The following is a 26,268-nucleotide window of genomic DNA, read 5'->3' on the forward strand; positions in this document are numbered from 1 at the left end:
GAAATTTTTCCCTTATTCCTAATGACATCCTATATTTTCAAGGCCAAGCAAGGCTATTTCTCAGTTGCTGCTCTTGAGAATGATCAGTGTTTAAAAGTATGTGGTATATACAGTTAGAGCCCATTGTAGCATTAAGGTTTGAATTCAATTCCTTTTGCATGCAGGTAACAACTGAAATCTGGAAAAAATCATAACTGAAAAGAACTTGGCCAGAAAATACGGATGTTGCCTGTTGGATTACAAAAGCAAGGCAGCACATTCAGAGTTAAGGCTGAATGCCCAAGTGGCTGTGGTTCACCAAGGGATTATGTGCTGCTGCCTTCTACACAGAGGCACAGAGAGTCTGGATACAGTACAGCCCAGGCTGTGATTTTCCCCAGATTAAGCTGAACTTGAAATGTTCTGTTTAAAATAACTCTTTGTGGATTTCACCCTTGAATGTAGGATAGCTTTATTTAAAAGCAAAATTAGATAAAAAGTTGCTGGTTAAGGTGAATAGCTGGCTTTTAACAGGCTGAGTGGCTTTTCTGGAGACCTTTTATTCTAATCAGTAAATCCTCATTAAAGGACACTGTTTAAATCTGATCATGGCCCCATTTCAGCAAAGCACTTAGTGTTTCCTGAAGTATGTGGGAAGTCAGTGAGATTACTTACTTGCTTAAAGTTAAGCAAGTGCAGTACCAAATTGGGATGTGCATGAGCACCAGATTAGTTGCTATACAAGTATAGACCTTATTAACCAACATTAAATATTTTGAATTCTTTTTTAATCTTCTTAATGGGAAAGTGAGTAGGCTGCCTTGAAACTCCTTTCCTGCCAAATTCCATTTCTTAAATCAGAGCTCACATTTGAATTACATGACCACAAAAAGCATTATAAACTAATAAACCTCTGAATTTGTTTACAGTTGTGTAAATTGAAACAGACAAACCAGCTTAAGATTTCTTTGTTCTTATTTTTCCTTTTCCTTTTTTTTTTTTTAGCATTTGCTCTCAGGCTCAGGCCTTTGAACCGTGTTCTTTCCTTGGCTGTGTTTCACTCTTCCCTAGGTGGAGCAGGCAAGGAGGGCTGTGACAGCTGCCTGTGCTGAAGTTCAGAGCCTGGTTACCCTGCCCACAGTGTGTTGAAAGGAGCTGCAGTTTGCTGGCAGCACAGTTTCACATGGCCAGAGTGAGAGACTGGGCTGGGCTGGTAGCAGAGGGTTTAAATGCAGATTTTAATGTAGAGGGCTGCACACCTGACTCCGAGTGTCCTGGTGTGGCCACCTGCTCTGTGTGCAGTCAGGAAACTTGTTCTCCTCAAATCCCCTCCTGCTGCTGGGAGATGAGCAGAATGCACACTGCAAGGGGAGAGCTAAGGCTCTGTGTGCAAGGGCATAGCAAAAATAAACACAGTGATAAAAAAAAAAAAAAGAACAGAGGTCTCTAAACAAGCTTTTGTGTGTTATCTCCAGCAAACTTGTAAGAGAATTCACAGCGTGAATTTGTGTCTGTGTGTGATCATTGGCCTGAGCGTGGGCTTTAAAGTCTGGTACGAGTTGTATTTGTTAGTATTGTCCCTTGTCCTAAGTTCTATCCAGAAAGTGAGATTTTGAAGCTATGATGGTTTCTGGTTCCATTTATTTATTTGTTTTTTAACTTTTAAATCTACTCTTTAAATTTTGCTTTTTAAGTTACTCTTAAATGGAAAAGACACTAAAGCAGAGGGGAAGGAGCTCTGCCCATCAAAACAGGCCCATGGAAATATCCCTAGCTAAAATAAATGGAGCTTTATTTAGGATTCAGTCAGGATGCAAAGGACTACCCAACCCATAACAAGCTCAGCAGCTGCAAAGTTTTCTTTGCAGGCGTTGTGTAAGAGATTCACAAAATAAAGCTGTTAACAGAGATTCTGGTGCCATATTACAATGGATAAATACTGGGTTTGCAGAGTTATTTGCCATAAAAGCAGATGAACTTGAGCTAAAATGTGTGAGGAAATGGAGAATACCTCAGACTTCAGTGTGAAATGCATATACTGCCAGCCTGTGTGAAACACCTCAGCCCATCCTAGGGCAGAGAATTTTTAAACTGGTGTGTCAAAACTATCCCACACACTGTGTTTTGTGATTTAAGACAGATTTTGTTCAGGTTTCCCAAAGTCAAAAGCCTGTCACATGTTAACAGACACTCTGCCCCAGGGCTTCCCAGCAGTATTTGTCTCCAGTATCCATAAATTTACATGGACCAGAAAATTGTGTAAAGTTCTGTTCCTGTGCACTGCAAACCCTCTGTATCTTATTTGCAGAGCTTGCAACAGGTGAATTGTTAGGGTCACTCCTCTAACTCAAGCTGCTGGCATTTCTCCTTTGGCCCTGGAGAGCCTGGAAAGGCTGTGAGTTTACCAGGAACCAGCTGAGTGTTTCATTTTTCCATCAATTTGATGTAACTTTCAGGGCCTTTACTCCCATGCTATGTATTTTTCTAGCCTATCTCTATGTGCTTTTCCCACCTCTCAGGTCTTTATTGCTTTCTGGCATCCCTCTTATGGATTACTACATTTGAGCATTGTCCCTGGAGACAGACACTGCTTACTGCCCCATCCAGCACCTTTGAGGGTGAGCTCTGTACTAGGAACCCTGATGTAAGAATGGCTCACTGGGGCTTGCTTTGAGATGGTTGCTCAGGTCCTGCTGACAGTGCAGGGCAGCACGGGGGAGCTGGGTGAGGACCTGCACTGTCAGCTGCCCACGCTGCTTCAGCAGGATTACACCATTGGCAGAAATTTGTTCAGAGAACTGTGACAGAGAATTTGTCTGCCTCTTTTTCCATCATATAAGATTGTAGAAGAGCTTTACTGGAAGACATTATCTATGGAATTATTTTCTTCATATCCATTTTTTCCTTTTGAATTCTTGCTAATTTGATTTGGCTTTGTTTTTGTTTAAAGCAGTTCCAAGTATGTATTAGGTGTTGATACCTAACCTATATTTTAGATATACCTGATCTGAGGAAATATCATTTATATGTCATAGAAACTTTACTCTCTAGGGCAGTGATCTCAGTGCTTTCTGGTGTCAGCCAGCAGCCCATCTCATTTCTGTCAGATGATCGGTAGAATTTGTTCATAATTTCTTGGAAGTATTAGTCTCCACTGGATATCTGTCTCTGCATTGCACCACATTTTGTCACACTCCCAGCAGTTCATTCTCACTTGGATAAGGCTGTGGCTGTTGGAACCGTATTGTAAGAAATTTGGGACTCAGAAATGGCTGTGAGCTAATGATCAAACCCTGCAGATGCTCATGTGTGTGCTCATTTAGAAGGGAAGCCCCTGCAACTCCACATCCTTAAGGGTTAGACCCAGGTCATTGAAATTCACAGTAATGGCCATGGCTTCAGTCTTTTCATCAATTGACAAATGATTGCAGGTTGGGCCCTGAATAAATTGGAAATAAAACATCTGGGTGTGTTCTTTGTGCACATGCATCCCATCTTCCTTCCTGCTGTAGTCCTTGATGGTTTCCCTTTTTGCTTTAGTCTTTCTGAGTATTCCCTTTTCACTGCATGTACTTTTCTATACCTTAGCCTTGTTTCTATCATCACTTTTAAATCTTGCCTATATTACTATTTAGGCTTGTTGTACCACTTTGAAGTTTGTTTTTAATGAGGTATGATTAACATTAGTATTAGTGTGATACAGTATTTCATGTGCTGGTATTCTGATATCTTGTATCTTTCTTTCATTTATTTTAAACATTCATTTTAGATAATTGATCCTGAAAATTTAAATTTACTTGTTTAAGGAGTCAAGTTGGTTTCAAAAGAACTATTAATTTGAGTAAGCTTTAGTGCCTGTGCAAAGGTTTCCATTGCTGGCTGCCTTCAATGGCTTCTCTGCATCTGTTTTTCAGTTTTCATGTGTCTTTAAGCCTCCTCTCTTAGCTTCTTCCATCCCCAATGTCTTTTGTGTTTTTTAAAATAGCAATAATAAAAACCCCCAAACATTTAACTTCTAGATCTCTTTCTTTATCTTCTTTTATTGTCATTATCCTGGTTCTGTGTGAAACTGCCTTGCTCCTTCAAAAGCAGTCATTTGGTAGTTTCTGGTAGCAACTGTAAGGTGATAATTGAAGCAAACAAAGGCAGATTGACAGCAGTTTGTTTGGGATGAAAGACAGTTGTAGTCTAAAGTGAGATCTGCAAGGCATGACATATGGTCTAGGACATTAATCTTCAGCTGGCCAATGCTAAGCATTGGAAAGGTTTCCCTCCATGAAAATCAGTGACAAAGCTTCCTTTTACTTGAATGGGAGATGTTGCAAATCCACAATGTGCATTTTGTATAATTGCACACATCAGAGTGTGTGTCATAAATTCAAACTTCTGTTCTAAACTTTTAAGGAAGTTTCTGTTTTCCAGTGCAATGTCTAGGTGAGTTAGTGTGGTAAGATTTTTGGTGTCTCTCCTGGGAGAACGTGGAGGTGAGCTGTGAGAGGTTCCAAGCTGTGCTCTTTTTCCAAAGTTCCCAAATGCCCTCTTGCTCCACTCAGTCATTTCTCTTTCTCATAACTTTTTCTTTTAGAAGCAAAAGAGCAAGGCAGGCTTTTATACAAAGCAGGTAAATAGAGCAAAGTCTGTAGAATGCTTAAGGCAGGTTGTAGTGAAGAACAGTAGCTTTGATAGAAAGTTCAGATATTGTTCTCTGGTTTTTAGGACCTGAAAGTGGAATAGATCTCAGGAATTAAGCATTTGGTTAGGGACAATTGTTGACCTGCCTTGCTTCAGTTATGTCTGTGAGCTCCAGATTAATTCACACTTTCTGCAGCCACATGCCCTCAAATCAAATTGAGCAATAGAAAACTTGGTAGAAACTGGTAATGAGGTAATGACTGTCACGCAATCAGAGCATCCTCAGATGTAGGGGAAGAATTAACTAGTCCTTGTTCTGTTCACACTGAAGGTTGTGCATTTGCAATATTGAGTCTTAAATTCTGTGTCACTCTGAATCAAATCTACATTTAGTTGAAAATGGCAGTATATCCTAACTGGAGAACAATAACCTTTCTATAACTGTTGTTGGGATTTATGAGTGAATTTTTATCTTAAGGCAATACTCTGTTCAGCTATTGTACATGGTAACAGCTCTGGGCTGGGGCACTGTTAGCAGCAGTGCCTGGGACATCTGGAGTAAATCTTAATAATATCAGAAGGACAGACTGATCAAAGTTTCAGGTCATTTGCAGCCTTGTGCTTCCTTCTTGTCTATCAGGAATTTCTTGCTCATTGCCCTCTTTCTTTTCTGCTTGCAATATTTTTCTTTATGGTCGAAGAGGAACCGTAGCCTCCCAAGAGGTAAAGAAAAAATGAGGAAACTCTTCAGTGACTAACATGAGCAGACAACTGATTTGGTAATGAGGTTCATTAAATATGGTGTAAATAGTGGTGCAAATGCCTTCGTCAGGCATGTGGCCCTTTAGGAGACTTTGGAGCCAGGATATTTCCTTTCATCATCAGGGCTTTGCCGAGGTGCACTGTTGATTAGGAGCACAAATGTCAGGTTGTCAGTGTGCTGAGCTGGGAAAGCATGTCTGAACAGACTCCCAGCAGGAAAATCACTGAGCTACACTTAACAGGTGAAATAAGGGAGGAACTGAGAGAGAAAACCACTGTTAATGGAAGGCAGCTGACTGGGGAAGAGTTGTTGCAAAAATCCTCATTATTATTATTTGTTTTATGATAGATGTCATCCTCTCTCACTGTAGAGAATCTTCTGAGGAAAGACAGTGCACAGTAAACTGAAGATTCCTTTTTGCACCATCACTGGGGCTCTTCACCAGTCACTGTTGCAGACACTTGGGATGCTCTAACAAAGATCTTTTGCAAGGTGCTTTTCCCCATTATATATTTAAGAGGTAGAATGACTGTCCTTGCAGACAGTAGGGATACTGCTGCACTCCCTGGTTACTTACTGAACTAACACATGAGAATAAGTCCAGAGCAGTAGAGGGAGAAGGACTTAAAAGTATTTTAAGGTCAAGTCAGTAATTTAAAACTGAACCCCTGTTGTATGGCTTTTTGATTTCCACTGTATGTGAAAAGAGAGTGACCCACTCGATGTAAATATTTCTTAAAAGATAAAGCAGGTGACACAACTTTTCTGACACAGGTTTGTCACAATACAAACCTCAGCAGAGAGGCAAGATGGTGTGCCTGGTGTCAGTGCAACCACTTCTGGTTCTGTTATGGTGTACTTAAATATTGTGAGGCTTATCTGCCCAGTGCTGGCAGAGACTCCCAGTCCAGTCATGGGTTACTATGTCATTTGGAAGTATTGGCTTATGCCTAAAAGCATTTCTGTTCCCTGCAATGCAGTTAAAACAAAAAATTTCCTTGCAGTAGGGTTAGAAATATGAGCTATTGCAGACCAGACCACAGGCAAGTGTTGCCTATACTCAGATTTTGAGACCTTCAATACAGATGTCTTAATCTCTGCTTGTTGCTTCTGACTGACTTAGTTGTGTTGGCCCCCATGTGCACTTCTGGCCCTGTCAGTTGTTGTATTTCCAAAGAACAGAACCTCAGGTGCAGACAGCAATTGGCACGTTAGACCCTGTGTGTGACAAGAGAATGACAACGATCCACTTGGGGTGGAGGTGGCTTTGGGGTCTCTGTAAGGTCTGAGAACGTGATGCCTGAAAAATCCTTCTTGTTAAATCACCATGGTCTGTGACACACATGGCAGCTGAGGTGTTTTCCCTACGTCTGCCCAGTGTGTGTTCCTAATTACACAGAGCCAGCAGCCCATGGAGCAGGGTATCTGTATCTGGGCTGTGCCTGTGGTACTGACAGCTGGGGCACTGCTGGTAGGGTGGGCTGCTCCAGGGATGAGGGATTATACAGCAGCTTGAAGGGGGAGCAATGTAACGGTGTTGGCTTTGTGCATGGTTAATGGAACAATTTCTTCATATGGCTCCTAGCCCTTATTTTAGTGATTTTTAAATAAAAGCTTTCCTTTTAAAATGGGATGTTGCTGTTTCTTTTAATGCACCTATTTGCAGGAATGGTTTTCATTGTCATCTGCTTCCCTCTGCCCTTTTTTTTTGTTGTATGGTTTGTTTCTTTGGGGTTTTTGTATTTGTTTGTGCTGAGACCTTTTTTCCTTTGCAATTTGATTGATCTTCCTTCTTTCAATTTCACATTGGCTGGCTGCATATGGAACCCCGCCTGGCTTCAGCTGAGACAAAATCGACTGCACACAATTTCCCTCTGACAGCTTGTACAAGAGCAAACATTTCCGAAGAGCTGAAAGTCTAGAAATTCAATCAGCGGAAAACCTACTGTGTGGAACAGCTTTGCTAGTGCTACAGCTCCCTGCTGGGTAGAAAAGCAATCCAGTTACAATAAATCCTTAAGAGTGGAGTCATTTGGGTAAAAGGAAAAACAAAAGCTGGTTTATACAAACTGATTGGAGTCAGACGTTTTGACTTCCCATTGAAAAAGGAGTCAAAGCCCAGGCTTGCTTGGTAATTTAAAGGGGAGATTGGCTCCTTTTATCTTTCCCTAGGCCAGAGTTCTTAATATTTACTTATGGAAGAAATACAAAGAGTTTTCAATTTAAGTTAAAATATTTACTTTTATATCAATATTGATGCTATAACTAACTAGGAGACGAGTTGGTCTTGAATGTCCACTGAAGGCACAATTTTATTTCCAGCCACTCTGATTTTGTTCTGCTGCAGTTACAGAAATGTGAAACTAGGGCAAAGCTGGGATCAAAATCAAGGTTTGCATGTCCTGCCAGGACAGCTTGGGCAACAGTTTGTGCTATGCTGCTGGTGTGTCATGAGCTCATGAAGCTGTTGATGCACTCTAGGCTGCCTGACAGACTTTTCTGACTGAAATTGAGATGTACCTAGTGAGAAAGATCTGCTTGTGTTAATCTTATTTAATTATTTAAATACAAGCTCTTAAAAATTTGCAGCATTAAACAGCATTTGACATGAAAATAATATCAACCAAGATGCCAGTAATGACTCTGATGGAATATTTCCCCTAATTAATATTTAAAAGTTTAAATGGAGGTAGCTTGGGATAGTAAAGTCTCCTTGTTGTTTTCCTTTATTTTCATGATTATTTGCATCACTCCTCTTTTTGTGCCTTTCTTACTGGAGCATATTAAAAGCACCACCAGGTTTGAATTGAAGCAATCTTTCTAAAGTCAAAGTGAGCTGTCTGGAAATGCTGAGACTTTCTTCTTCCTTTAATGCCTTTCTGGTGTTTACATAAGACTAGGTAAAGCTTTTCTGAGCGAATGTGAATTTTAGAATGTTGCTATCCCTTTAATAGATGCATGGGGCCAGTCAAGACTGCTGCTCTCCATATAATCTGCATTTGGCTATCATCCTTCCTCCCTCCCAAATGTGTCTGGTCCTCATGGAAAACACTAAAAATTGTACAAAAATTGTAAAGGATTTCCATGGGGCTTTATGTTTAAATAAGATGTTATAAATCATATCGAATGAGTACAAAACCTTGCCACAAAGATGGAGTTAAATTGGTTTCAGGAAGAAAAGCGGGATGGTAACTTGATGAGACTGTTCAAACTCCAGTTTCTGTCGCAATCACATGCTGAGGGCTTTGTGGATCGGTGATGAAAGTGAAGTACCCTAAGTTTCTCTTTCAGCTTTCTCCCACCCTCTATGGGAAGAGAAAATGTCTGTTGTGATCCCAAGTGACTCCACTTTGTCCAGGTGTTTTGTGCTTGTCATGGAGCAGTGTTTCCTATGGCACCTGTGTAAAGGGAGGGCTGTACCTTTCCAAGGGGAGCACACTGAGGACCTGCTAGCCCTGCTGATGTGCTCAGAACGTGGAAATGGTGCTCTCGTGGCTCTTGACAACATCCCATAGCCTTGGTTGGCTTCTCACGGTGCTGCTTTTGGCCTCTCCCATTTTGTGTGGAGTCTGATGCCAAGGCCAGCTTTTGTCAGGTACCCTTATTGTATCTGAAATCATACATAACCTTGTGCCTGGAGACACAGCCCTGGCACTGGGGTTGATCTCAAAGCACCTGTGCACTCGTGAGCCCTGGGCTGGATGGGACAGTTTCATTGCCCAGGACCTGAGCACGCACCTTTCTCTGGGCTTGGCCACTGCAAGAAGCTCAGTGGGATCTGCTCTAGTGAAAGCACCTGCAGGTGGCAAAAATAAACCCCCATGTAACTTTTTCAGGTATGTTCCCCTGGGCTGGGGAGGCTTTGGGTGTCTGCATAGCACTGTGAGGAACAGGCAGTGCTCCGTGCCAGGGTGTACTGCAGAAGGTAATGGCTAAGCAATACAGTACTGCTAAGTAATACAGTAATTCTTTTTAATGGAAATAGGAGAACAAGGCAAAAAAAGCCTTTGAAAGAGGTCCTATAAATACCACCTCCCTCGGTGCTTCAGCAGCCCAGCCTTGGCTGGGTCACTGCAAGTTCAATTCCTTTGTTTGAGGACAAGAACTGTCCATATTTGTGAGGCTCAATTATGTTTTTTCTATCAGTGTTTCTTGAAAGGAAATTTAGTATTTGGGAAATTAATCTTTTTTCCTTAGCCTTTCTTTTGTTCCAGTGTAACAAACAAAACCTACACACTCCAACATACATGATCAGAAAACCAAATGTTTTCCCTGAAATGGTGAAAAACTGCCTCAAATGTCCTTCCAAGGTCTTTGTATGTCTCTGGGCATCATTCTGCTCAGCTCAGGAGACAAAACCACAGCATTGGCCCAAAGTTTAGGGTTTTGCATGTCCAGAGTGTCAGAGCTGCAGCAAAATGAGCATCTGCTCTACCCTGGCTGGCTGAAGTAGGGTGTTTTCCCTCCTACCTGTAGCACAATTCCCATATGTCACCAGAAGTTCTGGTTAAGGAAGATATGCACATCTACACCTTTACTGTTCAGGGTAACACAATTGAAAATCTACTGAATATATCCTTGGCAGTTCAAAAAGAATTTGTGAAAATTAAATAATTTTATTTCTGTTTTAATTTGTCTGCTTGAGAGTAGAAAGGAGTTACAATTGTAGCATATTGCTGGTCTCCTGCTACTGAGACCATTTGAAGGAGATGCACTTGACAGGTTCTGTGCTCTGGATTGTCTGTAAGTTGGGGAAGGATTTTGACAAATTCTAGCAGAGATAACTTAACCTATTGAATGTGAATTTTCAATGTATGGGAACAGCTGAGAGAGTCCAGGAGGATTGCTGATAAGCTGGATGTATTGGTTGCTCTGTGGTTAAAGTTTCAAGTACAGAAAACAGAACCATGGTATATAGTCAGGACTATTGCTATAGGTGCAGATTTCTAATACAAAGCATCACCAGATTTAGGAGGAACCCCCAGACTGGAGTTCAATCTCTCTTTAGTGTAAAATCTCAGCCACTGTGCTGCCCCTGTTGTGCTTCATCTTACATGAGGAAACTCCAGCTCTTGCTGCCAACAGCCACTAAAAGCAATGGCTACTAAGTTTTTGGTCTGGGTGAGGTTTTTTTATTTCTAATTATTTGCTATTTTTTTTCATCCTAAAGGCCGGATTATTTTGCACAAAATAGTTGTGATAGGGCTGAGCTGAATCTAAAACCAGGCCTCACCAGGAAAATGAAAACATAACATTTATGTTATATTGTATATTTCAGGATTCTTTGGGTTTGATTTTTTTCCTCACTGTGTTCCAGTACATGTGGGACAGGAGCATGTGTTTATTCCCCACTGGAATACGCTGTTTGACAGGTGAAAAACACGGGCAGGGCACAGGGTGGAGTCCAAAGGCAGTTCCTGGCCCGGTGCTGCCCTGGCAGCTCAGAGCCCATGGTTTGATGGCAGTGGAGCCAGCAGCAGCCCCACAGCTGAGAGAGCTGCCCAGCCTCCCCTCCTGCCCAACAGCCCCTCAGTCAGGGAGGGTGGGGGCTTGGAACAAACTTAGAAGCCAGATCCTAAAGGAGCATTGTTTTGAGAGTTTGGTAAGGCTTTCAATTTATGGAATAGAATTCCAAATCTTCTGATTCCCTAAGGGCTCAGCAGTGTTTGGTACTTCTGTGCCATCCCCTGCCTTCTCCTGATGTTTTTCACCTTAGTCCCACTCAGCCACAGACTAGATTTGAGTTACCTGAGCAAGCAGCTCTGCTCCCTGCTCTCCTGTGGGAGCTTCCTAATGCTCTGAAATGTGGTGGATGACCTCAGGAATACGGTATTTAACTTACAGAGCCACAAGGCTTGAGGATGCCTTCCTTGTGATTCTCTAGAGGAAATGACCTGTCCCCAAACAGTGTGGCAGGAGAGGTAATAAGGAATCATTTTAGAGGAACCACATTTTATCCTCAACAAATCTGATAAAGGACTTCAGTTCTGGTTTTCCTAAGCTGTTTACCAGTGTGTTTGAGGAATAGTTACTTTGCAGAGAAGGTGTGAACAGGAGTAGCAGCAGCTAAACTGGGGAGACTGTTGAGCTGCTACAAGGAAAATTTCCATGCAGATGTGAGTGGATGCAAAGTGTGGTGCTTGTAAGTGAGCAGCAGTGAGAAAGTAGTTTCACATATTGTGCTTTCATATTTGAATGGTTCAGACAGAGACCATGGGTTGTTGCTGCTGCAATAGGCCTGTCTTTGTTTCTCCTCTTCCAACTAAAACCCTGGAAAAAAAACCCCAAGCAGTAGAATACACCTGCTCGTCTAAAACCTTTTAAACTCTTTGCTTTCTAGTTGTTAATGAGAAATGTCAATGTGTGCCTCCCCCTGATATTTTCTTTCTCATTGTTACTTGCTTTGTGTGAAATCTGTAGTACAGCTGTGGGAACTTTATACAGACTTTTGTACAGTAACTGCAGTGGAGGATTTTTAGGAGTTCATATATGAGGGGAGAAGGGATTTAACATGGGTGTTATATTTTTGTTTGTTGTGATTTGCTATCCACCCCGATGGAGGGCAGAGAACCACTGAGAGAGGTGCTGCCAGGTGTGGATTCCTACTGCTTTTTAATTCTGTGATCACAGAACACACGATTCTGCAGTCCTCGCACAGACGAGTCTCCCACTGATTTCAATGGGAAATTTGCCTGCATCAGGGATAAAAGAGTGGGCCCCAAGTTGTGTACAATGATGCAATCTGATCCCCCTGCTGTGGAAATTGATGTAATCGCATTCTCTCCCTCCCCCCTTTTCTCAACCCTTCTCCCTACCAACCCCTGGTGACTCCTGGGGGGCTTCTCACCAAACGGAGGGGAGGATGCAGCTGTGTGCTGAAGCAGCAGAGGAGAGGAGGAGACCTGCTGGCAAAATTTATGGAGGGTTGTACCCTAGATGTAATCCTAGAAAACAGCTAAGAACACGGACCTGCCTGCCCTGAAAAATGCAGTCACCTGCTTTTGTTAAATGAGGGGATGCTTCTTGTATTTAGTTGTGACATTCATGGCACATCCTCCTCATGTGTTTAAGGCTGATTTACAGCGCTCCATGAACTGAGCAATCTCGTTGCCATCTGCATTCATTCTGTGCAGAGGGACAGGGTTAGCTCTTTCTAGGGCTCTCTGTGTTGTTATTGTTGACAGTCTCTGCTTTTCAGTGGTGCTTTTGTGCCCTGGCACAGTGCAGGTTGCTTGGGAATAGCGAACCTTGAGAATGCTGCACTTTGTTGCTGGGCGAGCCCAGCGACCTCTCAGATGCTTCCCCCTGCTCTGCCATTTGTGTGGGGTTTGGGTTTATTTTTTTCCTTTGGGAATTCTAGGCTCAGCTGAATTTGTTCTGTGTTTTGCGGAAGAAAGAGCTTGTTAAAGAATTCCCTGATGACTTTGAAGTGAACTATTTATTTTCTCTCAAGGCTTACTCAGTGTAGCCATTTGCCCCTTCTCCTCTGTTTTTTCACCCCAGTGTTTCCTGAGCTACAAGCATTCTTGGAATATATTAGTTGTAATGAGTTATGTGGGCATCAAAAGTTTTCTTTGAAACTATATGGCATCAACATCTGTTAGCTCTTAGAGAACAGAGACACAGACAAAGGGGCTGATGGGGGGAGGGAGGAAAAAGATATTAAATTCTGGAGTATGAAGTCTCCGTCTCAAAGGCTCAGGGGGAGGGGAAGGGGAAATCTGCTAAACTCCATGCTTTGATGTGGGCGGCTGGCCCTGCCATTCCATTTATGGGAATGTGCGTGGCAGACGGGCCTGCACGGCTGTCTGTCCTGCCTGCATGGCTGTCTGTCCTGCCTGTGCTGCCTGCACGGCTGTCTGTCCTGCCTGCACGGCTGTCTGTCCTGCCTGTCCTGCCTGTCCTGCCTGCACGGCTGTCTGTCCTGCCTGCACGGCTGTCTGTCCTGCCTGCACGGCTGTCTGTCCTGCCTGTGCTGCCTGCACGGCTGTCTGTCCTGCCTGCACGGCTGTCTGTCCTGCCTGTCCTGCCTGTCCTGCCTGCACGGCTGTCTGTCCTGCCTGCACGGCTGTCTGTCCTGCCTGCACGGCTGTCTGTCCTGCCTGTGCTGTCTGTCCTGCCTGCACAGCTGTCTGTCCTGCCTGCACGGCTGTCTGTCCTGCCTGCACGGCTGTCTGTCCTGCCTGTCCTGCCTGCACAGCTGTCTGTCCTGCCTGCACGGCTGTCTGTCCTGCCTGTCCTGCCTGCATGGCTGTCTGTCCTGCCTGCACGGCTGTCTGTCCTGCCTGTCCTGCCTGCATGGCTGTCTGTCCTGCCTGCACGGCTGTCTGTCCTGCCTGCGCTGTCTGTCCTGCCTGTCCTGCCTGCACAGCTGCCTGTCCTGCCTGCACGGCTGTCTGTCCTGCCTGTGCTGCCTGTCCTGCCTGCCCTGCCTGCGCAGCTGTCTGTCCTGCCTGTCCTGTCTGTCCTGCCTGCACAGCTGTCTGTCCTGCCTGTCCTGTCTGTCCTGCCTGCACTCCTATCTGTCCTGCCTGCTCTGCCAGCCCTGCCTGCTCTGCCTCCTGCCCTGCCCTGCCCTGCCCTGCCTGCCTAAACACTCTGTCACCTACTTGCCCAGCCTTCAGCCCAAATCCTGCCCAAGCCCTTGTTGCTACATAAACGTTTTCAAGGAAAATGCCATATTTCAGCTATTGAGATAGGGAATTGGAATTTCTAATAGTAGAGGTAACTCTTCAGTTAAAAAAAAAAAGTTTAGAAGGGAACTTTTTATCTGTTTCTAATCCTCCTGACATCCTTGTGAATCAGCATGCAATTGTTCATCTAAATCAGGTTTTTAAATGGTGTGCATCTGTGGTTTTTATTGCCTGTAATTAAAAAGCATGTGTCTGTTTTCATGTATTCAGCATCAGTCACCATTCAGGCATGGTAACTCATGCTGGACTGCTTACAGGAATGTGTGGAGATAGGTTCTGCTTTTTATTTTATCTTTTCCAGCAGAGCATCACAGTGCTTGTCCTACATGCCAGGCCACAGAGGAGAAAAGAAACCTCCATGTCTGTCTTTTCCTCCTGTTGGCTCTGTTTTTAGCCTTAATGTTGATGGCACTGTGCTTTGCTGGGACTTCCTGGCCCATTAAAACCCTGACCAGTTATAAAATGATTAGTTGACATACCTGGGCTCGGGGGACAAAGAGGTGGTTTAAAAAGGAATGTGAACCATCTGTTTTGCCAGCACCTCCTGTTGACAGATTTATGGCTCAACATTAGCATATGTGTCCAGGGTCACACACCTGTGCTTCCTAACAAGGTAATATTATTTAGCAGGGAATGTTTTCATCCTGAGGATTCAGAGATTTTTGCAAAGGTGGGCATCAAGAATTCCTCTTTACAGTTGAAAAATGAAGGCACAGAGAGATTTAAGTGATTTACCCTACACCACACAGTGAGTCTGTGGTGGAGCAGTTATTGAATCCAGGTTTCCTCCAGCTGCACAAATACACGTCATCCATTAGCAGGAAAAGCCTTAGAGCTATAAACATAATAGAGGAGCATTGATTATCATTCTAGGGGAGCTTTAAGCCCTTGTGCTGTATGAAAACCTGAGCCATATAGGAAGACACAGACTATTCTCACAAGAAAGGTTCAGAACGTTGTTAAAGCCGTAATGACCACTGAAGTTGGTGATCACATCTTAAATGAGCAAGTTACCCTGTCCTCAAGCTCTGTAGCCATTTTCTGCAAGCTTGCTTCCCAGTGCATGCCTGGATACAATCACCTCAGTGCACTTAAATGTGTCTGTTAAAGAGTTTCTTGGTAACCAAATCTATCCTGAAAGGAAGTTGAACAGAAAATCAGGTTTATTACATAGCTATGCCCATCTGTCTGCTGTGGTGAAGAAGCCCAAAATAAGCAATTCAGAGAAGTTACTGAGCTTCTCCAGGCTGGAAGATGAAGATTTGTCCTCTTTTATTCATGTCTTTAGACATGTTTCTCAGTATAATCTATGTTGAAGATAAGATCTTGGGGAACATGGGACAATTGATTTTCCAATCAGCAAGGAGATTAGAGGATAGTTAGAACAAAGTAAGGTAAATAGCTGAATCTGTAGAGTGAGTTCATTTATTCTTCTGAAGTAGCTTCAAAGTGAATTTAAATATAGCAAAAAGCAGTCATTTCTTGTTTCAGCTCTATTTAATCTCAAAGACTGATGGTCTTTTTTAGTTGAAGATGGCTGGACCCTTCAGTAGGAAAGTAACTGCTGATTCTGTACATCTGTTCTAACAGTTGCTTTCAATTATATGATCTCTTATCTGGCAACAGTCCTTGAAAAACGGCGTTTTATCCTATCACCTTAAAAATTAGAAGCCTTAATAGTATCAGAATTCCAATAATAGTGTTAATGGAAGATGTCACTTTGCAAACACCTAGCAAGAGTTTATAAATATCCATGAAATCCAGGATTAAAACATCATAAAAATAGAAATGCTCTGTCTTGAAACTGGAATAATCTAAATAAAAGAATACCCTAATTTGATCTTCTGTGTATCTATAGGTCTTAACATATATTGGATAAAAGTTCCTAGTATTTTAACTAGTATTTTAAGCTATTTCTGGTCTTTTTTTTTTCTCTATATATTTGTATATAGTTAAATGAGTTAATGAGTTTAATGAGTTAAAGGAGCAGGCAGGTGGCCTTTGTTGAGTGCAGGTTGCAGTGACTGACCACTGAAAGAGGATGCTCATTACCCCACTACAGTAGAGGTGACAAAGATCCTTGCAAAGAGCATGTTTCATTGTTGTCACTACTTGATTTCCACAGGCTGGTGAAAAGAAACAGGTTTAGAAATATGAAAAAAGGATTTTTGTTTCATCCTGTTGGAAAGCCTGGTCCACGTGTTTGTTTTCGGCAAAAGATGTTCAGCTGCATGTTGCAAGCAGCCTGGAACAAAAAGTGCCGTGTTTCCTTTCTTACTCAGGTGTCCACTGTGAAGGCATTTGTGCAAGTGTCCATCTGCTCTCCATGTTCACTTCCTCAAAAGGCTCATGTTCATATTCCTATGAATGTGCTGTCCTTGAAAGTGTATCATGCAACAACTGCTCCTGGTACACATTTGAGGGCCTGAAACAGGATATAAAGGTATTGGGGATGTTTTCTGCCTCATAAGCCTCTAGTTGTCCATGATCCTTTGTGACTGGAGCTTAAGAGTGGGGTTTTTTTTTTGCCATCCTGTCTTTATCATCACAGTATTTTACCAGCAGCTGGAATTGCTCTACAGGTAAATTCTGTGAGATGAGACTGCAGGAGTGCCAATTCTGTCAGATTGGTGGATACAGATGTGTGATTTCAAACAGTGTTGCCGTGTTATTATGGCTGGGAGTTATTGCTCCCAGAGAACAGAGGCAGCCAAACTGAAGACATTTATGTTTCACCATTTTAGTTTTGGAGCTGGTAGATTAGTGTGATCTTTATGCTGAGGTGCCAGGGGATGAATTTTGGTGCCTGTGGTATGAGACCCATTGTGTCCTGCTGTCTTTTAGGAAGACCATAACTCTGAGCACAGAGGCCAGCGAGGCAGACAAAGGCAGTAAAATCCTAAGCCACAGCAGTTAAACCCATCCAAGGTCATCTACCACAGATCTTGGAGGAAAAGTCTGTTTTCTTAAGAACTCTACCTGCTGTGATCATATGATGAAGAAATTTTATCTGAGAGAAGCTTCAGTGCATGGCAGAGGAAGAAAAACCCTTCTGTAATGACAGAGCACAGGTTCTTATTTCAGAGAAAGAAAACATTATATAAGTTGGGCTTGTTTCATCTGCTGAACAATCTACATTATTGCAGTTGTAGTGTATATTTCAATGTGGGTCTAAAAATTAGAGTCACCTTGACTTTTTCAAGTGTGAGCTGGTTCACATGTTCTCTACAGAATGTTTCATCATAGTAAATTATCTTTATAATTAAATTATCCAAAATGGCAAACTTCAAAAAAGTAAGACCTCATGATTGCAGAAGAAAAAGGGAAATATGCTGTAGAAAATAATATTTGGCTTAATACAAGGCATAAATGTGTATTGCTCTACAGTGTTTTTCTGTATGGCATGTTTAATTCCTACATGTATTCACCTGGTTTCAATTTTCATTATAGTGAGGCTTGGCATATATACTTTTATCTGTGTAAGGCCCTGGGTTTATAGCTTACTTATGAACAGAGAAGGAAAGGAAGCTCTTGTCCTAAATAGAATACTGTAATACGGGACTGTGTGGTTTATTTGAAGAATCTTGTGAGGGGGTTCTTCAAGCATTTTTGAAAGAGAATATTACAATGAAGTCTTCATTTCCAAATGCTGAGAGAGCCAGATGCATGCCCAAAGCACATTCTTCTCTTTTGCTTGTAAGTAGTGATTACACAAAATTGTGTGCATAAATACCTACTTTCATACATGTTTGAAATGTATGTGTGTGGAAGTGTCTGGCCTGGCTCAGTGTCCTCTCCATCTATGTCTGACTATGAGCAGTTTATTCCTTTATTTCCTTATTTAGTTCAAGTTTTAAGCCTGGCTATAAACCTGTATTTAAAGAATGGTGGATATGGAGAATGGAGAATATTACCTCAGGATAACTCAGTATCTGCTTCCACTTATGTTAACCTAAAAGACCTTACACCATTATTTGAGGTGTGTAGGCTTCCTACTACTGAACCCTAGCTGGTCATAGTAACACATGACTCTGTTTCTAGTCCATGGGAAATTTCAGATACCCAAAGGAGAACAAGGTCCCTTCCATCAAATTTTTTTCAAAAGTCTTTTTCCTCTTTCTCTTCAAGTCTGGACAAGACTAAAAATAAAGTAAAACAATAACGACTGCTTAGGGATTTGGATGGGTTTCCTAAAGCATCTTCACTAGATGAGGTTTCCACATTTTCACAGTCTGCTAAGGACTTGCTGTATGAAAATCAAACTTACTTTGGAAACTTGCTTCCTGCAAGTGAGACTGAAACATTCAGAATGGCCACTTGGCACCTGACAGGCCCCCAGTGGTTTGGGTGAAAGGCCAAAGGGCCTCATTCTCTTGAGCCTCTATTTCTTGGGATTGTTTTTTCTACATCAAGAATTGAAGTTTGTGCATAGGTGACACATTCTTGTTGGCAGTAACTTTAAAATCATTTAAAATCTACACATAAGACATTAGAATTACCACATATCTTGTCCCTTGCAGTCCTGTTGTGAAATGCATTTCTTCAACTTTGCTCATTCCAAAACTTTATTGCATCAATATGAGAATAAAGAGAGAAAACCCCGTGTTTCAGTCAGATGGTTAAAAATAGGGAGGAAAGGTTTTTGGTTGATGATTTGTCTTTCTGCATGTGTTATGCAAAAAAAAAAAAAGTATATATGATTCCTTGACAAAAACTTTATTAAACAGGAAATATGTGCATATTTTCTCCCAAAAATGTGGAAAATTCAGTATCTTAAGGCTAAATCAAAGTATTTTAATGAGGTGTTTGAAGGAGAGAGGTAAAGCAACTTGTTTCTACTTGAGAAGAGCACATTTTAGAAAAATGTTAATTAACACAATATTGACTTGAGATGTAATAGAAGGAGTAGGGGGGCCCAGGCTTTCAAAATGTGCTTGTTATCATGATAACCCACTTAAATCAAAGGTTATCCTTTGAAATATCTAATACATGTATGGATGTATCTGTCTGTACTTAACACTGGAGCAAAACTATTGAGCACTGTGTTTGGTCAGGCTCAGGCTGCTGAAATACACACTCTGGCTGCAGTCAGGAGCTTTGGCTCTTGTGTGCCATAAATGTGCTGGTGTTGTGGGGGTGACATGGAAAGGCAGAGCCAGGACAGGGAGAGGGTAATACTGCAGAGCAAGGCTGGAGCAACTGGTGGATGTAGGGACTAGGAGGCAGGACTAGAGGATGTGACCACAAATACACCTGTGCAGAGCCTGGAAAGTGAAGTCAAGGAGCTTAACCTCAAGGTAGAAGCAGAAAGAGCCAGCAAAGTGATGTAGGCAGAACAAATGGAGAGTATTTGGATTGCAGCATTTTCAGATGGCTCACGAGAAGGAAGTCATTAGCTGGAAGCCCCAGAGTGAGTGCCTGGCCTTTGTCTCCAGAGACTTGGATCAGGAAGAAGACTGCCCAGGGCAGTTAGGGCTGAAGTTGAGGTTAAAAAAATTCAAATTTCCCTTGAATTAGAATTCATTGATGTATGAGTGCACAGCGAAGGTGGGAATCGAGTGACAATTGCTGATCTTCTGTACCCAACTCAGTTGAAGCCCTGGGGTGTGGGAGCTTTTAAAGGTTGTTTTTCTCCTCATCTTTGTATATACTCAGCAACGTTTCTGAGGGACTTGCACTAATTAACTCTTCTCTCCACCCCCACCCTCTTAAATCTTAGCAGAGTAGGGTGGCACCTATCAGAATGGGATATATGGGGCACGAGGTCCTCTCTAGCCAGGCAGCTGTTCTGGGTTTTGAAGCACATGTTTGAGCCTGAATCTTAGTCATTCACTGTGAGTTGTGTTGGTAGCTAATGGAGACCAATTATTTATCTGGGAAACTCCTGGTGAGGTAGAGGCACTTACTCTAGATGGGTTCCTGTTCAGCAGCCCATAGCAATGGCATGCTGGAATAATCCTTCTGTGTAAATGTTTCTTTTCTTTATTCTTTCAAGTGCTCGCTGACCTCATTTATATAGTGTTTCACAGGGTACATCTGGTTTTGGTTGTTTCATGACTCAGTGCTGCAGTCTGAAAAGGCAGTGCTGTGATTTAAAGCATCGTGTCAGGACAGTGATATACAACTGCCTATGACCCAAATGTTGTTGCTGCTCTTGGGCACTGAGGGCCCCGTGGCAGAACCTGGCTGAATGCAGAGCTGTTCCTGGCTTTTCCATCCCCTCGAGCCTGTGTCCTCTTTGTGCTTGAACACACTCATCCCCAGTGTCAGATATTCCTACCTGGCTGTAGGGTTTGCTTCCCACTAGAATTTCCTGAGAAATTTCCCACTAGAGCTTGAGTTCTGTTTTACCCATTGACCCTCTTGTTTTATTCTAGCCCACTTGAATTTGGGTTGTTGGGGGTAGATAACTGTGTTATCCACTCTGAGGCTATTTGTGTGGGTTACTGGGAGGGTATTATGCGGGATGAGCTGCAGTCAGAATTGTTTTCTCTGATGCTTGCTCTGCTCTTACACTTTTTTGCTGTGTGAGTTCACATACACTGCCCAGAAACCTTTTCTCAGGGATTCTGGTGTTTATCCAGGTTGCAACATCTATCTCCGCGGTGCTAAAAATATTCAGGTAAGTCTCTTGCAGTTTTTTTGACAGAAAAGTTAATGATGATAAGATGAATGAGAGTGTATATATTTTTTCTCCTGCATCTTTTCCCCTGTAAAATCTTAAGAGTTGCCCACACCCTTCTCAGCTACATGTCTGTCTATCAAAGATAATACATGTCAGAATCTTCCACAGAGGAATACCTTTGAATGGGAGCTGAGGAAGTCTGCTTAAATGTGTCACTAAATGTTCAAACGATACTCTCATCAGTTTCAGGATGGATTGTCAATTTATGTGCTAACAGTTATATTATGGTTCAACAGCATGAAAAACACTTTTTAGAATGTGTTAATTTATAATAATTTGGTTTAAGGCAGAAACACTTACTGGAAATTTGCTTACATTAAGTTACTATTTTAACTTAAATAACTAGGAGCTAGAGAAGGAGTGAAACTAGACTGGAATATAAAACATATTTGCTTAAGACCCATGTAATGATTAGAAGTGAGGAAATAAGTAAGCTAGTGTAATGAATATTAATGCTTCACTCTGCTGTTTTACACTCCCTGTCTTCCACTGTTTTCCTTTGAGTTACTTGATAGTGCATTTTTCATCCACAAATGTATGCTTATTTTTAAGTGATATCTTTTGACATATGAAAAATCACAATAATTAATAACTTGTGAGTTTTGTAGATCATGAGATTAATGACATAATTTTAACAGGTGATGTTTGATAGCCAGGTGCAATGCTTGTGTAGCTAAAATTTAAGGAGGTGAATGCTACCATGTAGATAGTATTCTCAGAGATACACCACAAGTACCTACCCATTGCATATTTGCTGATCAGGTTAACAGAAAATATTTATTTTTCAAAGGAGAGTGGGAATTCCAACACAAGAAAACCCCAAATGAAACAGTTATTCAGTATTTGTGGGAGAGCAGAGTCACTTCTATATATCATTATCTATGGGAGCAGGCAGAGGTATGCTCTCACAGCTTCATGGAAAATTGTGACATGGGGGAGTTTGATCAAACAAAAGTATCTAACTTCTAGATGGTCCTGAAAAGATCATCACCTCACAGTGATATGCTGCATCATTCCAAAATTTTCTGTCTTCTTTTCATTCTCTGTTTGCTCCTTCCATAATTTTTAAGGTAATGATTGATATTAGCACATGCCCAGAATAAGAGAGGTTTTTTACTGGAACAAAAGTAGTTTTTTGTGATTTTCTACCTGGAAAGACAAATCCAGAATGTCAGCTTTTATAGCAGCATTGTGTTGTGGTGTATCCCAGCATTCCAGGCCAGTTTGCCAGCATTTCTCAGAGACATTTGTCCTGCAAAGTCTAACTTTACTGCAGGGGATGTGATTGGGAAGAAGCAGTATTTTCAGGGTTTCTGGGCTAGGTATCCAGTATTGTTAGTGAAATCTAATTTTTAACATGCTGTTGCAGAAATTGATACTGAAGAATTTCTAAGATACACTTTTGTGGCTTAGTTACTTTGTTATAACTAATCTCAAAGAATAACATTTGGACATGTGGAATTTGAAGAACCTCTGCCAGCTTTTTAAAGAAAAAGATGTGAACTGCCTTTATCATGATCAAATTCCTTAACAATAAAGCTAATGAGTACAACCAGACATGAATTTTCACAGGTTACTCCCTTATCCTTATCTTATACTAAAAGCTCTCCAAGGTCAGCTTCCAGCCCACAGGTTGAAGCTGTGAATTCTGGCTCTGTGCTGCAGGTCTGTTTGTGCAGATGCAGCTGGAATGGCTGTGAGTGCAGCACACCAGTTTTTTAGGCCCATATCCTTCTTTGTCACCATAACTTTATCAGAGGCAGAGAATGTTTGGGGAGCATCCAGGGAGCTGGACTCCAGTGTAAGTGCTGCCCAAGCTTGGCTGAGAGCAGTCAGGACATGAGGATAGCTCCATTGCTTTTGGCCTGGCTGAGGTGGGGTGATGGAGCTGGAAGGGTTTGTTCATAAGAGAGTAAGAATGCTCTCCAGAGTCTTTGTAACTGGGATTAGCTCCAAATCCCATGATGCCCTTTATAACTGCTTCAGCACTACTGGTGAAATGGTTTTTGCATCTCAGATAAATTCATCTGCATTACCTATGGCACCTGCATCTGTATTGTTCTAGACATTATGGGGCTGACAGAATTTCATTAATTTCTGAACTGAAGGCCCAGGCAGCTTGTCAGAATCTGGTATCTGCTTTTCTTGGGTGACCTCTGGCATATGGAAGTTTTCTGTTTGTTGGTGGAACCAAGTGATAACATTCCTTTGTGGGTAGCGAAGGCTTATTTTTCCTTTATCATTTCCATTTGGAGTTTTTTAATCTTGCTTGATTGAAAGAACATTGAAATGCAAAATATTACTTTATAAGATTATTTAAATGTGTTTTTTTTTTCTTTCCCCTACATAGTCAATTCGTCTTCACTAAATTTTTGTCCAGAATATATCCAGAGCATTATAAAACAGCATCAAATGCATTGACTACCACTAAGACAGTGATTGACTCCTTTCCTGGAAAACAGTTTCTGTGTTCTCATTCATGTTATAAATTAATTCTGGCAATAATAAATACATATTATTAACACCTCAACACTTTATATGTAGTGTATTTGTAGTTAATTTGTTTTGTTTTGTTTTAAACAGGATTTATCTGGGGAAGGCTACAGAGACACTATTGGTGATGAACACTTTCATCTAGAAGGTATTTAAAGAACAAAGTTTTTTGGTTAATATAAAGGGGTATTGGAGTAAGTTAGTGAATAAATTAGTGTGATAATGCATATATTTAGAGTGCAGTTCTTGGTCTACTGATGTGTCATTTGCCTGAAAAAACTAAGATGGAAATAGGGTTTTATTTCTGTATCTGCTACTACTTGTATTGGAGTCACCCAGCTGAATCACAGGGACCAAGTGTTTTAATTCAGGGTCTCACCATTTTCTCCAGGTGCTTCTCCTGACATTGGTAGGAGTGGTGAATGTCACTGCCCCTGGCAGAGCTGGCAAATGGGTGGAACTGTTAGCACTGAGTTGTGTGGGACACTGCAATCCATTCTGGGTTACACAAAGCAGCCTTAGAAACTCCCATGTTAATCTCTAATAAGGGCTAGAGACCCTTACTCAACACGTTTTTCTTGAATATGAACGGGATCCTTATTGCCTCAGACAGTTTCTCTTTCCATCTCATCTCCTCCTCTGCGATCAGGCAGTTGAGATGGAATCATTGTGGTGGGAAGGACCTTTGGTACCTGTGAGTATGGGCACCATTATCTGCTGTATTCTGCCAAAGAACACATCTGAGGTACCTTGAGCTTCAGGGACAAGTTTGGGTTCATGAATGGAGGAGATGAATTTGTTTCTCATTTCTTTCAAGGCAGTGAGACTTCAGAAACTCTAGTATAACAAGGGGTTGCATGGGCTGTGTGCTGGATTTATATTATACACTAGTGGAAACAATATGCCCAGTTTATTCAGAGCAGTGAATCATGTCAGGCTTAATCTGGAAATTTCTGTACTTTCATAATCCAATCATTTGTCTCTGGTATTAGAAGCTTTTGTATAAACAGAATGTGAAAGATTCTCAAGAATGTGTGCCTTCCAGTTACTTACCTGTGCAACGTGTTAATATATGTGATTCTTGGATTCCAAGTTTCTCTCGTCTCTGTAGTTTACAAAGACTTCATGTCTTGTATGTGCCATAACATAGGAACTCAATTTTGGCTGGTGCTTAGGCTACTGTTTATCACAAATACTTGCCATGATGGAGTCAGTGTTTGTTGAGTGGTTTTGTAACTTCACCACAGTTTTTCTATCCCCTTAGTAGGACATAGGGTAAGATTTTAATTTTAGAATTATAGGAGAAACTGCTTCAGACAGGATATTAAGTGTCAGCAAGGTGAATAATTTCATTTTCTTTGTCTCATTCCATCTTTCCTTGCCTCTAATTATTTCTTTCTTTGTTGTGTAGCATTATCTTGCTTAGCAAACACAATATTCAATATATAATATTTTCAAACTAGTCAGCAGCAAGATTTTTTTTATTAGAGCATAAAGCCTTTTAGGTAACTGTAATTTCAGTCTTTCAGCAATTTCACATTATTGATTCTGATGAGTCTCGTTTGTTATGAAGTAGCTGAGTAGTGAAGAGCAGATTTAGGTACCAGCAGTGGTCCATCCTTTGTGTGCTGTCACCAGGGAAGAGCTGTTCTGTGGCATCTTTCCAGCTGGGAGGAAGGTGACTGTTCCCTCCCCATGCTCAGGCAGATGCATGCAGATTGTCAAAGCTTGCTCCTCATCCCTTCTGCTCTCAGATCTCCAGGCTGTGTTTTCCATGCTGGGACAGAGTTAACCACTTCCTATTTCATTCAGATACTGAAAATCTTATAATTATCAGACAATACAACAATCATTGTGTTAAAGCATCCTTTTTGTGTAACTTTTTACTTGCATCATACTTCAATGATTGTGCTAGTACTAGCACAAAATTGTGATATTGGATAAAGTGCAGCTGAAACATGATTTGAGATCTTTGATAGGGCACAGCCTGAATTCTTAGGTGCAAGATGGCAACTGTCATCCTCTTCTCTGCATAGAAACGTTTCTGTGGGAAAATGTAATTAATGTCCTAGAACATAGATGGAACTTTCCATCTAAATTGGTTGTTCTGCCTCTATTTTGCTGCCTTATGATCTTCACGTGTGTACTGGTATAACACATGTGCTGTGATTCATGTGTCATAAGATAACATCAAAATCACCAGCAGCTTCAGAGACAGGGATCTGTAACCCAGAAAATGGTTGGTCAGACTAAGCTCAGAGAGGACAAATGGCAAATACCATGCTCTACCAAATACCATGCATCAGTGAACTGTATTCTGTCTTGGTGAATACATGGTAGGGATGAAAAAGACACATTTCTCAGATTTGCAAGAAAAAAGTTCAACAATTGCCACAGTTCTGGTTTAGGGAAATTTTAGAGCCTTCTCTCTGAGGAACTTTATTGGAGAATCAATCTGAGTTCCTTAGAAGACTCTCACTGAAAAGACAAAGTGGCAATAAGAGAAATAATTGAATTCCTTATTTTGTTTTACATAGCCAAGTTCATTACCTTTTTTTTTCCCTTCCCTCTCTTTTTTTTCCCCCTCTTAGCTGTCTGAGCAGTACAGATAAAAAGAACTCTCTTTGCTGGATTTAACTTCTGTGTTGTTATGTAAAGCTTGATCAAATCCTTTCGTCTTAACAGACTTAACTGGCCAACAGCAAAAGGCTCGGGATTCTGGGATTAAGATTGTATTTGGTAAGAGGACTGCTGCATTAGTGCTTTCTTTTGAACTATACAAAGAACAAAGTAAACATCAAAAGCATTAAGCCATGAGAGCGGATTGTTGACTCAATGTTGCTGCATGACAAGAGGTTAGAACTCAATAGCAGCAACTCTGTTTATTGAGTGCTATGTAGAAAGAAATGGTTTGACCAGCATTGTCTAGTATATCCACCACCTGCCTTTGATTTTGCTGCTGGGCAAGTCGCTAAATTGAAATTTTTGGATTTTCTCTTATGTGGTCAGTTGAGAGACTGATT

General features: G+C 41.5%; 1 protein-coding gene across 2 annotated transcripts in view; it reads left to right on the top strand.

The window, feature by feature from the left end:
- Window positions 1-26,268, top strand: part of NKD1 (NKD inhibitor of Wnt signaling pathway 1) — a 263,749-nt gene that overhangs the window by 203,303 nt on the left and 34,178 nt on the right. For both annotated transcript variants that reach the window (XM_086847543.1, XM_086847544.1), the window contains one exon: window positions 23,336-23,393. In XM_086847543.1, coding sequence (XP_086703669.1) covers window positions 23,336-23,393 — 58 coding nt within the window. The remainder of the gene's footprint in view (window positions 1-23,335; window positions 23,394-26,268) is intronic.

Source organism: Cyanistes caeruleus, chromosome 12 (assembly GCF_971803275.1).
Source record: "Cyanistes caeruleus chromosome 12, bCyaCae1.hap1.1, whole genome shotgun sequence".
NCBI lineage: Eukaryota > Metazoa > Chordata > Aves > Passeriformes > Paridae > Cyanistes > Cyanistes caeruleus.